Source organism: Heptranchias perlo, chromosome 2 (assembly GCF_035084215.1).
Source record: "Heptranchias perlo isolate sHepPer1 chromosome 2, sHepPer1.hap1, whole genome shotgun sequence".
Lineage (NCBI taxonomy): Eukaryota > Metazoa > Chordata > Chondrichthyes > Hexanchiformes > Hexanchidae > Heptranchias > Heptranchias perlo.
Window position 1 is genome coordinate 164,760,749 of NC_090326.1, and position 14,061 is coordinate 164,774,809.

General features: G+C 45.7%; 1 protein-coding gene across 1 annotated transcript in view; it reads left to right on the forward strand.

Moving 5' to 3' along the window:
• LOC137299764 (protein lifeguard 1-like) overlaps positions 1 to 14,061 on the forward strand; it is a 71,442-nt gene that overhangs the window by 37,445 nt on the left and 19,936 nt on the right. Inside the window, exons 2-3 of the mRNA XM_067968712.1 lie at positions 6,550 to 6,891; positions 9,888 to 10,003. Of these exons, the coding sequence (XP_067824813.1) occupies positions 6,579 to 6,891; positions 9,888 to 10,003 (429 nt within the window). The 5' untranslated portion in view covers positions 6,550 to 6,578. The remainder of the gene's footprint in view (positions 1 to 6,549; positions 6,892 to 9,887; positions 10,004 to 14,061) is intronic.

A 14,061-nucleotide genomic window follows, 5' to 3' on the forward strand; every position in this document is an offset into this window, starting at 1 on the left:
CCAATCTGGCCAATTACCGCCCCATCAGTCTACACTCAATCATCAGCAAAATGATGGAAGGTGTCGTCGACAGTGCTATCAGGCGGCACTTACTCACCAATAACCTGCTCACTGATGCTCAGTTTGGGTTCCGCCAGGACCACTCGGCTCCAGACCTCATTTTAGCCTTAGTCCAAACACGGACAAAAGAGCTGAAGTCCAGGAGATGAGGTGGGAGTGACTGCCCTTGACATCAAGGCAGCAATTGACCGAGTGTGACACCAAGGAGCCCCAGTCAAATTGAAGTCAATGGGAATCGGGGAAAACTCTCCAGTGGCCGGAGTCATACCTAGCACAAAGGAAGATGGTCGTGGTAGTTGGAGGCCAATCATCTCAGCCCCAGGACATTGCTGTAGGAGTTCCTCAGGACAGTGTCTTCGGCCCAACCATCTTCAGCTGCTTCATCAATGACCTTCCCTCCATCATAAGGTCAGAAATGGGGATGTTCGCTGATGATTGCACAGTGTTCAGTTCCATTCGCAACCCCTCGGATAATGAAGCAGTCCGTGCCCGCATGCAGCAAGACCTGGACAGCATCCAGACTTGGGCTGATAAGTGGCAAGTAACATTCGTGCCAGACAATGACCATCTCCAACAAGAGAGTGTCTACGCACCTCCCCTTGACCTTCAACTGCATTACCATCGCCGAATCCCCCACCATCAACGTCCTGGGGGTCACCAATGATCAGAAACTTAACCAGACCAGCCACATAAATACTGTGGCTACAAGAGCAGGTCAGAGGCTGGGTATTCTGTGGCAAGTGACTCACCTCCTGACTCCCCAAAGCCTTTCCACCATCTACAAGGCACAAGTCAGGAGTGTGATGGAATACTCTCCACTTGCCTGGATGAGTGCAGCTCCAACAACACTCTAGAAGCTCGACACCATCCAGGACAAAGCAGCCTGCTTGATTGGCACCCCATCCACCATCCTAAACATTCACCACAGGATGCACTGCAGCAACTCGCCAAGGCTTCTTCGACAGCACTTCCCAAACCCGCGACCTCTACCACCTAGAAGAACAAGGGCAGCAGGCTCGGGAATACCAGCACCTGCACGTTCCCTTCCAAGTCACACCCCATCCCGACTTGGTACTATATTACAGCTCTTTCATCGTTGCTGGGTCAATATCCTGGAACTCCCTACCTAACAGCATTGTGGGAGAACCTTCACCACACGGACTGCAGCGGTTCAAGAAGGTGGCTCACCACCACCTTCTCAAGGGCAATTAGGGATGGGCAATAAATGCTGGCCTTGCCAACGCTGCCCACATCCCATGAACGAATTTAAAAAAAAATCAAATGCCTCTCTTTCAGAGGTTCATAAACGAGTGTTACTGCTATCAGAACCACTCATCGATTTAAGGACATGCTTGTGCACACCCAGACTGAAGAAATATGTCGTAGGACTGATATTGGATAGAATGCACAGAGACAAGGTTGAAAATTAACCAAAATAACTGAGCGAAATCTGTTTTCAGAGGCAGGAGGAAAGAGTGCAGATCGGTTCCTCCTGGTTACAATGGTCTTTGCATGGTCATGGGGGACTTCTTTGGAGGTGAAGTGGTCTGAGAATTGGGAACTGATGTTATGCAGGAGTACAATTGGGAACCAAGAAGAAGTTGCATTTTGATAGCACATTTAAGGTAGAAAAATTTCCCAATGTGCTTCAGAGGTGTAATTGAGCAAAAATGGACACTGAGCCAAAGAAGGAGGTGCTGGGAGGAGTGACCAAAAGCTTGCCCAAAGAGGTGGGTTTTAAAGAAGATCTTAGGAGAGAGCAGTGGAGGGGTTTCGGGAAGGAATCCCAGGTTGGATGAAGGGAGGGGAGGATGCACAAGAAGCTAGAGACAGGAACAGAGTTAATGGAGGGCTGTAGGTCTGGAGGAGGTTAGAGATTTGAGGGGTGGGAGGAGGAGAAAGGGGGCCAGACCATGAAGGGACTTAAACAAGAGGATGAGCATTTTAAATTGGAGGTGTTGGGGGACCAGGAACCTATGTAGATCAGCAAGCCAGAGGTGTTGGGTGAGTGGGACTTCGTGTGGGATAAGATATGGGCAGCAGAATTTTGGATGAGCTGAAATTTAGAGCATTGTTGATGAGAGGCCAGCCAGGAGAGTGTTAAGTATGGAGGTGACAAAGGCATGGATGAGGCTTTGAGCAACAGGTGGACTGAAGTGAGTGATGATACGGAGGTGGAAGTAGGCAGCCTTTGTGATGGAGAGCCCAGCCCGGGCTGAATAGGATGCCACGATTGTGAACAGTCTGGTTCAGTCTGAGATGATGGTTGGGAAGGAAGATGGAATTGATGGAGAGGGTATGGAGTATATAGCGGGGGAATGAAGATTCAAGTGAGAGATATTGGCTATGAATTTGCTGGAGCAGTGCATCTCGCGACGTGCCCCGTTAGTTAGACTTTTTCTCTCACCCTTCAGCTCAAATATTTTGCACTGAGTCGCTGGAAATGCGAGTTGATAACGATGTGGGTCTGTGTCCTTCGTGAATAACAGGACCAACAGTTTATCAATCCTTAAATCTCAGGAGATAAAGAAACGGGAACGATGGAGAAGGAAATAGGGCGAATTAGAGTCAAATCAGGTACAGAAAGGAAAAAAAGATTGGATCACGGGGATAGGGCAGGGGAGTGGGACTATCTGGATTGCTCTTGCATAGAACCGGTGCAGATTCGATGGGCCAAATGGCCTCCTTCCGTGCTGTAACCTTTCTACGCTTCTATTGAGAGAAAAAAATCAAAGAAAAAGCAAGAAACAAGTTCTTAAATTTTAAAAAAATTACATTTTAAAAATCTCTTAATTTACTACCTGTAGTAATGACACTCAGTTTCAATTGTTCCCTTTCTGGGCTGGAGAGGTTGACTGACATTGCAGGAACATAAACCTCATCATTAAAAGGTTAGCTTTGTTGTTAAATACCAGCCCTAACTTTCAGCGGTGAGTTTAATTGGCAGTTGATGTGCAAATGCAGCAATTTCTTGAAACTCACGGGGAGGTTGAGGGCGAGCTGCCGTTTTCGCGAGGCTAACAGAGTGCTGCAGATTGTACAGCCATTCGTGGCAATTCACAGGGTGTCTCTCTCCACAAGTTTCTGGACGATTTACACAATAACAGCGTGCGCATTGAACACCATTATTTTTGGCAGCAGATTCTGACCCATTGGCCTCGATTTTAACTGCCGCCGCCTGGCGGAATCTGGGCGGTGGGGGGACATTTAAAATAACGGGCGTCCGTGACCCCCCCCCCCCCCCCCACCGATCCCGCAGGAAGGAAGCGGGGTCCTGTTTTAAATATGCAGAGCGGGTCCCATGATGTCATCAGGACCCGATCTACATAATCAACCAGAGGCCTGGGGGAGATGGGTGGGGGCGTTGTTGGCTTTCCCCGTCAGGCAAGACCTGCCAGGAGCCAGATCCTGAGCCAGAAGAGGACCAGAAGGTAAGTTTAAAAATTCATTTTTCAAGCTTCCTTGTGGGCTAAGGAGCAGGAGTGCCCCTTCAGGCTTTACAAGGAAGCCTTGGGCCTCCCTTGCATCAGACTTTTTTTTTCTCTCCCTCTGTCTTCCCCCCCCCCCCCCCCATCCAAGGCCCCGATCGTGGCATGATTCCTACGTAGCTTTTGTGTTACAGCTTTGGCCATGTGAAATGTATCTTTTTAGCCACTGTTTCTCTAATTCCAATGTACAATATGTACAAAGTTTAACATACACGTGACCCATTGTTCCATGGGTGTGTAAATTCAGTCTGTTCATGTGACTCAATGAACTGGTACTCTGCAGATTAGAATGTTTAATTGGCTTTCTGCTTCAATTGATTTCTGTATAGCTCTAGATTATTTTCCATTGGGAATGGAAAAAAATTTCAGGGATGTTGTTGCTTTTTCACATTGATATGGTTTCTGGACTTGGCCTGCCTTGTGATATTTAGCAAAGCACTTTCCTGGGCCATTGCTTAGTTATTTTTCCTGTTGTGCCACAATGGCATATGGTCTTATTATAAGATGCGTCATACCTTGCCTTGAATTGCAAATTATTGCAGTAGGAGATGCAGGCGCAAAAAGATTTTACTTGTCAACTTAAATTTTGGCAACTAGACAGAAAATCAAGATGAAAATATATTTCTCAAATGAAACAAACCCAGGTAAATGACCAAGGCCTCTTGTGCAGGACAATGCAAAGGTTAAAAAGAGTAGCAGAGAAGATGAAGTAAATTTTACAGGTGCCTAGCTAGGGACCGTCTTGTGCTAGAGACTCACTTGGAACTAGATTGATCCTACCCAAGCTCATTTTATTTCAGACTGTTGCACCAAGATCTCAAATGCTGGCCTTGCTAGTGACACCCATGACCAGAGAATGAATTTCTTAAAATGTGGACCACTGGCAGTTGGCATGTATGCTTTCAGTAACGGAAAATCACAACGGTTCCCCCTTGTTTTTGTTGCCTGTGCTGAAGGTAGAGAAGTACTCCTAACTCCAGAGCATTATCCTACTGACTTAAGTTCAGAGGTTGTTGCATGCAGGACTTTTTTTTGAGAGGGAGCTCTGGGCAGAACAATTTCACAGCTGTCTCCCTCCCTCCTCCTCCCCAGGTTCTGATCCGTTTTCAAGTCGTAGTTCTAACTGACTCTTGCTCCGTAAAGTTCTTAATTTGCTATGTCTGCACATGAACTTTATGAAGTGGAAGTCAGTGTGAGAGATGCCATTTGAGGAGTCACTGTGAGTGGAGAGGATGCAGGTCGAGAAGTGAGCTAAAGAAAGACATGCTTTTATACAGCGCCTTTCATGACCTCAGGATGTCCCAAAACGCTTTACAGCCAATTAAATAATTTTGAATCATAGAATGGTTACAGCACAGAAGGTGGTCATTCGGCCCATCGAGTCCATGCCGACTCAGTCCCATTCCCCTGCTCTTCCCCATAGCCCTGCAAATTTTTTCCCTTCAATTATTTATCCAATTCCTTTTTGAAAGCCATGATTGAATCTGCTTCCACCACCCTCTCAGGAAGTGCATTCCAGATCATAACTACTCGCTGCGTTTTCCCCTCATGTCACCTTTTAGTTCTTTTGCCAATCACCTTAAATCTGTGTCCTCTGGTCTCGACCCTTCCGCCAATGGGAACAGTTTCTCTTTATTTACTTTAACCCTTCATGATTTTGAAAACATCTATCAAATCTCTTAACTTTCTCTGCTCGAAGGAGAACAACCCCAGCTTCTCTAATCTATCCACATAATTGAAGTTCCTCTCCCTTCTGCACCCTCTCTAAGGCCTTCACATCCTTCCTGAAGTGCAGTTCTCAGAATTGGATACTACTCCAGTTGTGGCTAAACCAGTGTTTTATAAAGGTGCAACATGGCTTCCTTGCTTTTGTACTCTATGCCTATATTTATAAAGCCCAGGATACCATATGCTTTTTTTAACCACTTTCTCAACCTGCCCTGCCACCTTCAAAGATTTGTGCATATATACCCCCAAGTCTCTCTGTCCCTGCACCCTTTAGAAGTGTAGTCACTCCTGCAATGTAGGAAAGCTGTCGGCTGTAAACTATGTTATAGCAGTTTAGAGAAATAGACTGTATTGAAGGGGAAAGTTGAACTTCTATATCCTTAATGTTATAAGTGGCAGTAATGTACACTTGATCAAACCTTTGTTTTATACTTGGACAGATAAATTACCAAAGCATGCATTTTGTGTATGGTTCTCTCAAACTAAAGCTCCTTCCACTTCCTAAATTTAGTGGAGAAAAAATTCTACTTTCTGCCTAGCCACCAGTTTTAAACCATGAAATGCGGTAATGAGGATAATATCAATGATATAGTACAGAAGGCAGCTATTCGGCCCATCGTGCCTGTGCCAGCTCTTTGATAGAGCTATCTAATTAGTCCCACTTTCCTGCTCTTTCCCTGTAGCCCTGTAAATTTTTTTCCCTTCAAGTATTTATCCAATTCCCTCTTGAAAGTTATTGTTCAATCTGCTTCCACCGCCCTTTCAGGCAGTTTATTCCAGATCATAACAACTCACTGCATTTTTAAAAAAAAATCCTCATGTCACCTCTGGATCTTTTGCCGATCACCTTAAATCTGTGTCCTCTGGTTACCGACCCTTCTACCACTGGAAACAGTTTCTCCTTATTTACTCCGTCAAAACTGTTCATGATTTTGCACACCTTAGCTCCCCTTATCCTTTTCTGTTCTAAAGAGAACAACCCCAGCTTCTCCAGAGTCTCCACATAATTGAAGTCATTCTTCCTAAAGTGTGGTGCCCAGAATTGAACACAATATCCAGGATGTTTGTGATACCAATAAAAATTCAGTTCAAGGTCCAATGACCATTTGGTTACCGTTCAGTGTCTTAACCAATACTTTCTGTTTGAGATCTGACTTTTTTTATTTGCAACCAATGACTGAGTATCCCCAAGCCAAATACAACACAAATTGCAAATCTTCTGTTTGTTTTAATGTCTCTATTCCTATTTATTAAACTTTTTTTTGCTTTATAGGTCAAGAATAAGGAATTGTATCGTTGATCATGTCACAGGAAAAGGCATACCTGGTCTCGGGGGATCCACAGCAGCCTCCTTATCCGCATAATGAGATGTCTTATGGAAATGACAATTACCCACAACAGCCTCCACCGTATGGGCAGCCCCCTTTTCCACAGGCTGCTTATGGGCAGCCCCCTTTTCCACCAGCTGCGTACATGCAGCCCCCTTTTCCACAGTCTGCCTATGGGCAGCCTGCCTTTCCACCAGCATCGTATGGAGAGCCACCACAGGCTGTGTATCCACAGGGTCCATTCCAGCAGCCGCCCATGCCTCCACCTCCAATGATGCATTCAAATGGTAAGGCTATTCTTAAATGCTTCACCCATTTTATCTCTCCTTTCCTTTTTTTTCTTTCTTTCAAGGATTCTTGGCTTTGAACTGCATTTTTAAGTGGAGTGCAGTTGCACAATCTCCAGTTTTCTGTGGGCAAATGTATACATGATGGCTCATTTGGATGAATTACTCTGTCGATGTCCACAGAAGACATAAACGTATAAATAGTAAAAGGAGAGTCAAAGGAAGGATGGGGCCGATTTAATAATAAATGTTAGGCTCATAATACAGTAGAGAACCAAACTGAATACAGAAAGTACAGTGAAGAACCAAAACAAATAGAAGAGGGGCAAAGAGTGTATGTGAATAGATTAGCAGCTAACAAAGGGGAACCCAAAAGTGTCTCAAACATATAAATAATAAAACGGTAGTCAAAGGAAGGGTGGGACCGATTAGGGACAAAAAAGATCATCTTGTGGAGGTGGAGGCAGAGGGCATGGCTGAGGTACTGAATAAGTGCTTTGCATCTGTCTTCAAAAAACAAGACTATGCTGTCAATGTCACAGTAAAGGAGGAGGTAGTAGAGAAATTGGATAGGATAAAAATAAAGAGGAGGTACTTAAAAGGTTGGCAGCACTCAAAGTAGAAAAGTCACCCAGTTTGGATGGGATGCATCCTAGGTTACTGAGGGAAGTAAGGGTGGAATAGTGGAGGCTCTAGCCACAATCTTTCAATTTTCCTTAGATATGGGAGTGATGCCAGAGGACTGGAGGGTTGCAAATGTTACACCCTTACTCAAAAAGGAGAAAGGGACAAATCCAGTAACTACAGGCCAGTCAGCCGAATGTCGGTGAAGGAGAAACTTTGAGACTCTGTAGTGCAGGACAAAATTAATTGCCACTTGGAAAGACATGGATTGATAAATGAACAGCGAGCACGGATTTGTTAAAGGCAAATGGTGTCTGACAAACTTGACCGAATTCTTTGGTGAAGTAACGAAAAGAATTGAGGAGGGTAGCGGTGAACGGTTGTTTTTCAGACTGGAGGGAATTATTCAGTGGCATAATTTCGAAGTTTGCAGATGACACGAAACTCAGAAATATAGTAAACAGTGAGGAGGATAGTAGCAGACTTCAAGAGGATGTAGACAGATTGATGAAATGGGTGGACACTTGGCCGATTAAAATTTAATACAGATTTAAGGCGATTAATAAAAGTACCAAAGGTGACATGAGGAAAAACGTTTTTATGCAGCGAGTAGTTATGATTTGGAATGCGCTGCTGGAAAGGGTGGTGGAAGCAGATTCAATTGTGACTTTCAAAAAGGAATTGGATAAATACTTCAAAGGAAAAAATTTGCAGAGCTATGGGGACATAGCGGGGGAATGGGACTAACTGGAATGCTCTTACTAAGAGCTGGCATGGACACAATGGGCCGAATGGCGGCCTCCTGTGCTGTATCCATTCTATGAAGTGCGAAGTGATGCATTTTGGAAGGAAGAATGAGGAGAGGCAATATAAACTAAATGGTACAATTTTAAAGGGGGTGCAGGAACTGAGAGACCTGGGGTGTATGTATACAAATCTTTGAAGGTGGTAGGACAAGTTGAGAAGGCTTTTGAAAAAGTTTAGGGGATCCTTGGCTTTGTAAATAGAGGCATAGAGTACAAAATCAAGGAATCTATGCTAAACATTTATAAATCAATGGTCAGGCCTCAGCTGGAGTAGTGTGTCCAATTCTGGACACCACATTTTAGGAAGGATGTCACAGCCTTGAAGAGGGTGCAGAGGAGATTAACTAGAATGGTACCAGGAATGAGGATCTTCAGTTACGCGTAAGACTAGAGAAGCTGGGGTTGCTCTCCTTAGAGCAGGGAAGGTTAAGAGGAGATTTAATAGAGGTGTTCAAAATCATGAAGGGTTTGATAGAATAAATAAGGAGAAACTGTTCCCAGTGGCAGAAGGCTCGGTAACCAGAGGACACAGATTTAAAGTAGTTGACAAAAGAATCCGAGGCAAAATGAGAATTTTTTTATGCAGCGTGTTATGATCTGGAATGCAATGCCTGAAAGGATGGTGGAAGCACAGTTAGCAGGCATAAGTCAAATGTGATGGGATGGAAGTATTTTTGGTTTCCTATATATGTGCCGTACATCAGTACTTGGCTATAAGTAAACTATTTAAGAGTTAAGTGAATTGGAGCAATGGGCAGTCCAGTAACTGAACTCTTGATCTAATGGTTGTGAATACGTGACATCAAGCATGATTGAGATGTTGAATACTGAAAAACTATTTCTTTGTATAAATTTTCTCCCCTATTTTGTGGTTGAGATCAAGATCTCTTGGAATGATGGATCTGATCTGCAAACGAATCTGGCATGTAGAAGGGAGCAGTGCAAGTTTAAAGTATTTGCAATTATGAGAAAGGTAAAGAAAACGTCGGTTCTTGGAAAGGATGAAACTTAGGTGAAAAAATTAGCTTTTTTACAAAATTAAGAGGATTCACACCAATAATTGTTTAAAATTTGGGAGTATGTAATAATTCAGTGGATCAGCGTTCACTGCACAAGCCAGTAGCCTGTTCCGCAGGTCCAGTAATCTCCAATAAGAACCACCTCCTAACATCCAACTTAGTTCTACGTTTACGTAACTTGAGATTGTGACCCCAAATAGGGCATTAGGAAAAATGTTTTGCACAAATGTTTAATAAGCATATGGACCAAGTTATATTATTAAAGCAAATAATATAAATGGGTTTGAAAGACGACCAGATTCATTTCTGAGAGAAGGAATAAAAATGGTGTGAAAGTAGGGTTAATATCAATAAAGAACGGGCCGTTTATTAGGTAATCCTATATTACTGTAAGTATTCTACTTTTTGGTGCACATCATGTGCAGCTCTTGTTACTCTGACTGTATTGTGAATATGTACTTTAGATGCATTGTGATCCACAAAATTCTAAATCTTATGTATCAAAACATGCCACCTAATGGTAAGGAATTTATTTGCTTTACTGCAGTTGCCTTGGGAAGCCCTGGCTATCATGATGACGTCCCTCCATCTTATTATGACAACGAGGAATTCACTGCATCGAACTTTGAAGACAAAAACATCCGCCGAGCATTTATTAGAAAGGTAAGACTCTGTGCACAGAATAATTGTAAGTAACATGCAAATTAAAAATAAAGAGCAATTGTGATACTCTTTTTAAATTTAAATTTTTTGAAATCTGTATTTTTTTTAAAAAAGGAAAGGTGGTTGCAGACTTCTTTCTCTCACCCCTTCCCAACAAGATTCTTTTTTCAGTCTCTGGATGTGGCGTTGCTGCCAAAGCCGGCGTTAGTTGCCCTGAGAAGGCGGAAGCGGGCCGCCTTCTCGAACCCTTCGCGGTTTAATACAACTGAGTGGCGTGCTCGGCCATTTCAGAGGGCAGTTAAGTCAGCCATGTTTGTGTGGACATGATGTGGAGATGCCGGTGATGGACTGGGGTTGACAATTGTAAACAATTTTACAACACCAAGTTATAGTCCAGCAATTTTATTTTAAATTCACAAGCTTTCGGAGATTTTCTCCTTCCTCAGGCAAATGTTTCAAGATCTCCTTGAAGCCTACGCATTTATACATATTGAACAATAATACATGGTGTTTACAGACTGCCCCTGCAACTGCCCGTTGCCAAGGCAATCACCGTGTTCAGACAGAGAGGTGTTACCTGCAGAACCTCCGAATACACATTCAACAAAAAAACAAACAGGGAAAAAAAACAGAGAAAAAAAAAACACAGAGAGAGGCAGAAACATCCGGAAGGCAGAGAGAGCCAGCAAATGACCCATTATATTAAAAACAGATAACATTTGTTCGCTGGTGGGGTAACGTGTAGCGTGACATGAACCCAAGATCCCGGTTGAGGCCGTCCTCATGGGTGCGGAACTTGGCTATCAATTTCTGCTCGACAATTTTGCGTTGTCGTGTGTCTCGAAGGCCGCCTTGGAGTACGCTTACCCGAAGGTCGGTGGATGAATGTCCATGACTGCTGAAGTGTTCCCCGACTGGGAGGGAACCCTCCTGTTTGGCGATTGTTGCGCGGTGTCCGTTCATCCGTTGTCGCAGCGTCTGCATGGTCTCGCCAATGTACCATGCTCTGGGGCATCCTTTCCTGCAACGTATGAGGTAGACAACGTTGGCTGAGTCACAGGAGTATGAACCATGCACCTGGTGGGTGGTGTCATCTCGTGTGATGGTGGTATCTGTGTCGATGATCTGGCATGTCTTGCAGAGGTTACCGTGGCAGGGTTGTGTGGCGTCGTGGACGCTGTTCTCTTGAAAGCTAGGTAGTTTGCTGCGAACGATGGTCTGTTTGAGGTTGGGTGGCTGTTTAAAGGCGAGTAGTGGAGGTGTGGGGATGGCCATAGCGAGGTGTTTGTCCTCATTGATGACATGTTGAAGGCTGCGGAGAACATGGCGTAGTTTCTCCGCTCCGGGGAAGTACTGGACGACAAAGGGTACTCTGTTGGTTGCGTCCCGTGTTAGTCTCCTGAGGAGGTCTATGCGATTTTTTGCTGTGGCCCGTCGGAACTGTCGATCGATGAGTCGAGCGTCATATCCCGTTCTTACTAGGGCGTCTTTCAGCGTCTGTAGGTGTCCATCGCGTTCCTCCTCGTCTGAGCAGACCCTGTGTATTCGCAGGGCCTGTCCATAGGGGATGGCCTCTTTGACGTGGTTAGGGTGGAAGCTGGAAAAGTGGAGCATCGTGAGGTTGTCCGTGGGCTTGCGGTAGAGTGAGGTGCTGAGGTGCCCGTCTTTGATGGAGATTCGTGTGTCCAAGAAAGAAACTGATTCTGAGGAGTAGTCCATGGTGAGCTTGATGGTGGGATGGAACTTGTTGATGTTATCGTGTAGTCTCTTTAGTGATTCCTTGCCGTGGGTCCATAGAAAGAAAATGTCGTCGATGTATCTGGTGTATAGTGTTGGTTGGAGGTCTTGTGCAGTGAAGAAGTCCTGCTCGAACTTGTGCATGAAAATGTTGGCGTATTGGGGTGCGAATTTGGTCCCCATGGCTGTTCCGTGTGTTTGGGTAAAGAACTGGTTATCGAAGGTGAAGACATTGTGATCCAGGATGAAGCGGATGAGTTGTAGGATGGCTTCCGGAGATTGGCTGTTGTTGGTGTTGAGTATTGATGCTGTCGCAGCGATGCCGTCATCGTGGGGGATACTGGTGTATAGTGCCGAGACGTCCATCGTGGTGAGAAGTGTTCCTGGTTCAACTGGTCCGTGGGTACTGAGTTTTTGTAGGAAGTCTGTAGTGTCACGACAGAAGCTGGGGGTTCCCTGTACGATGGGTTTCAGGATGCCCTCGATGTATCCAGAGAGGTTCTCACACAGGGTTCCGTTGCCTGATACGATGGGACGTCCGGGTGTGTTGGCTTTGTGTATCTTTGGGAGGCAGTAGAAGTCTCCCACGCGGGGATTACGTGGGATGAGAGTGCGTAGGATGCTTTGAAGGTCTGGATCGAAGGTCTTGATCAGTTTGTTGAGCTGGTGGGTGTGTTCTTTGGTCGGATCTGCGGGTAACCGTCTGTAGTGTTCCTGGTTGTCCAGTTGTCGGTATGCTTCTTTGCAATAGTCTGTTCTGTTCTGTATGACTATGGCTCCTCCTTTGTCCGCTGGTTTGATGACGATGTTGCGGTTGGTCTTGAGAGCGTTGATGGCGTTGCGTTGTGCTCGGGTGACATTCTGGACTGTCTTCTGAGTGCGGCTGATGAATCTGGCATTGACGCATTTCCTGACAGCTTGAGCATACATGTCCAGCTGAGGGCAGCGACCCTCCGGAGGAGTCCAGTTTGACTCTTTCCTCTTCGGTTGCTGTACCGCGGATCCCTCTGTCTGCTGTTCCGGATCGTCGATTGTCTCATTGGGTTCGCTGCTGAAATCTTGGGGTTTGTGGTAGAATTCCCGGAGCCTCATTCTCCTGATGAATTCCTCTGTGTCCGCCGCGAGACTAGTGGGGTCCAGATCACGAACCCACTCAAGTCCACATACAACTCGGATTACGCTGAGAGACTCTGCCGCCGTACCTCTCGCACACTCCGCAACCATCTCATACACCAACTCTACAGCAGACGCCACAACCTCGAAACCAAGATAGAGTCCATACTCTCAACCTGTACTCAGGACACAGCAGACCAGCTACGTTATACCGCCAAACAGACGAGGCAACGGAACTACGCTGCCTACATGAAAACCAAGAGCAGGAAGCTTGAGAAACTCGGCATCACCACCAGCAACGACCAAGCTTCCCCTGGTACCACGGTTGCAACCACAGGGAAGTCTATTGTCAATTTATCCGACCACACCCTTCAACCAGACGAAATCGAAGTTCTCAGCCGAGGGCTCAATTTCTGCCCCACTACCAAAATGGACCCCACTAGTCTCGCGGCGGACACAGAGGAATTCATCAGGAGAATGAGGCTCCGGGAATTCTACCACAAACCCCAAGATTTCAGCAGCGAACCCAATGAGACAATCGACGATCCGGAACAGCAGACAGAGGGATCCGCGGTACAGCAACCGAAGAGGAAAGAGTCAAACTGGACTCCTCCGGAGGGTCGCTGCCCTCAGCTGGACATGTATGCTCAAGCTGTCAGGAAATGCGTCAATGCCAGATTCATCAGCCGCACTCAGAAGACAGTCCAGAATGTCACCCGAGCACAACGCAACGCCATCAACGCTCTCAAGACCAACCGCAACATCGTCATCAAACCAGCGGACAAAGGAGGAGCCATAGTCATACAGAACAGAACAGACTATTGCAAAGAAGCATACCGACAACTGGACAACCAGGAACACTACAGACGGTTACCCGCAGATCCGACCAAAGAACACACCCACCAGCTCAACAAACTGATCAAGACCTTCGATCCAGACCTTCAAAGCATCCTACGCACTCTCATCCCACGTAATCCCCGCGTGGGAGACTTCTACTGCCTCCCAAAGATACACAAAGCCAACACACCCGGACGTCCCATCGTATCAGGCAACGGAACCCTGTGTGAGAACCTCTCTGGATACATCGAGGGCATCCTGAAACCCATCGTACAGGGAACCCCCAGCTTCTGTCGTGACACTACAGACTTCCTACAAAAACTCAGTACCCACGGACCAGTTGAACCAGGAACACTTCTCACCACGATGGA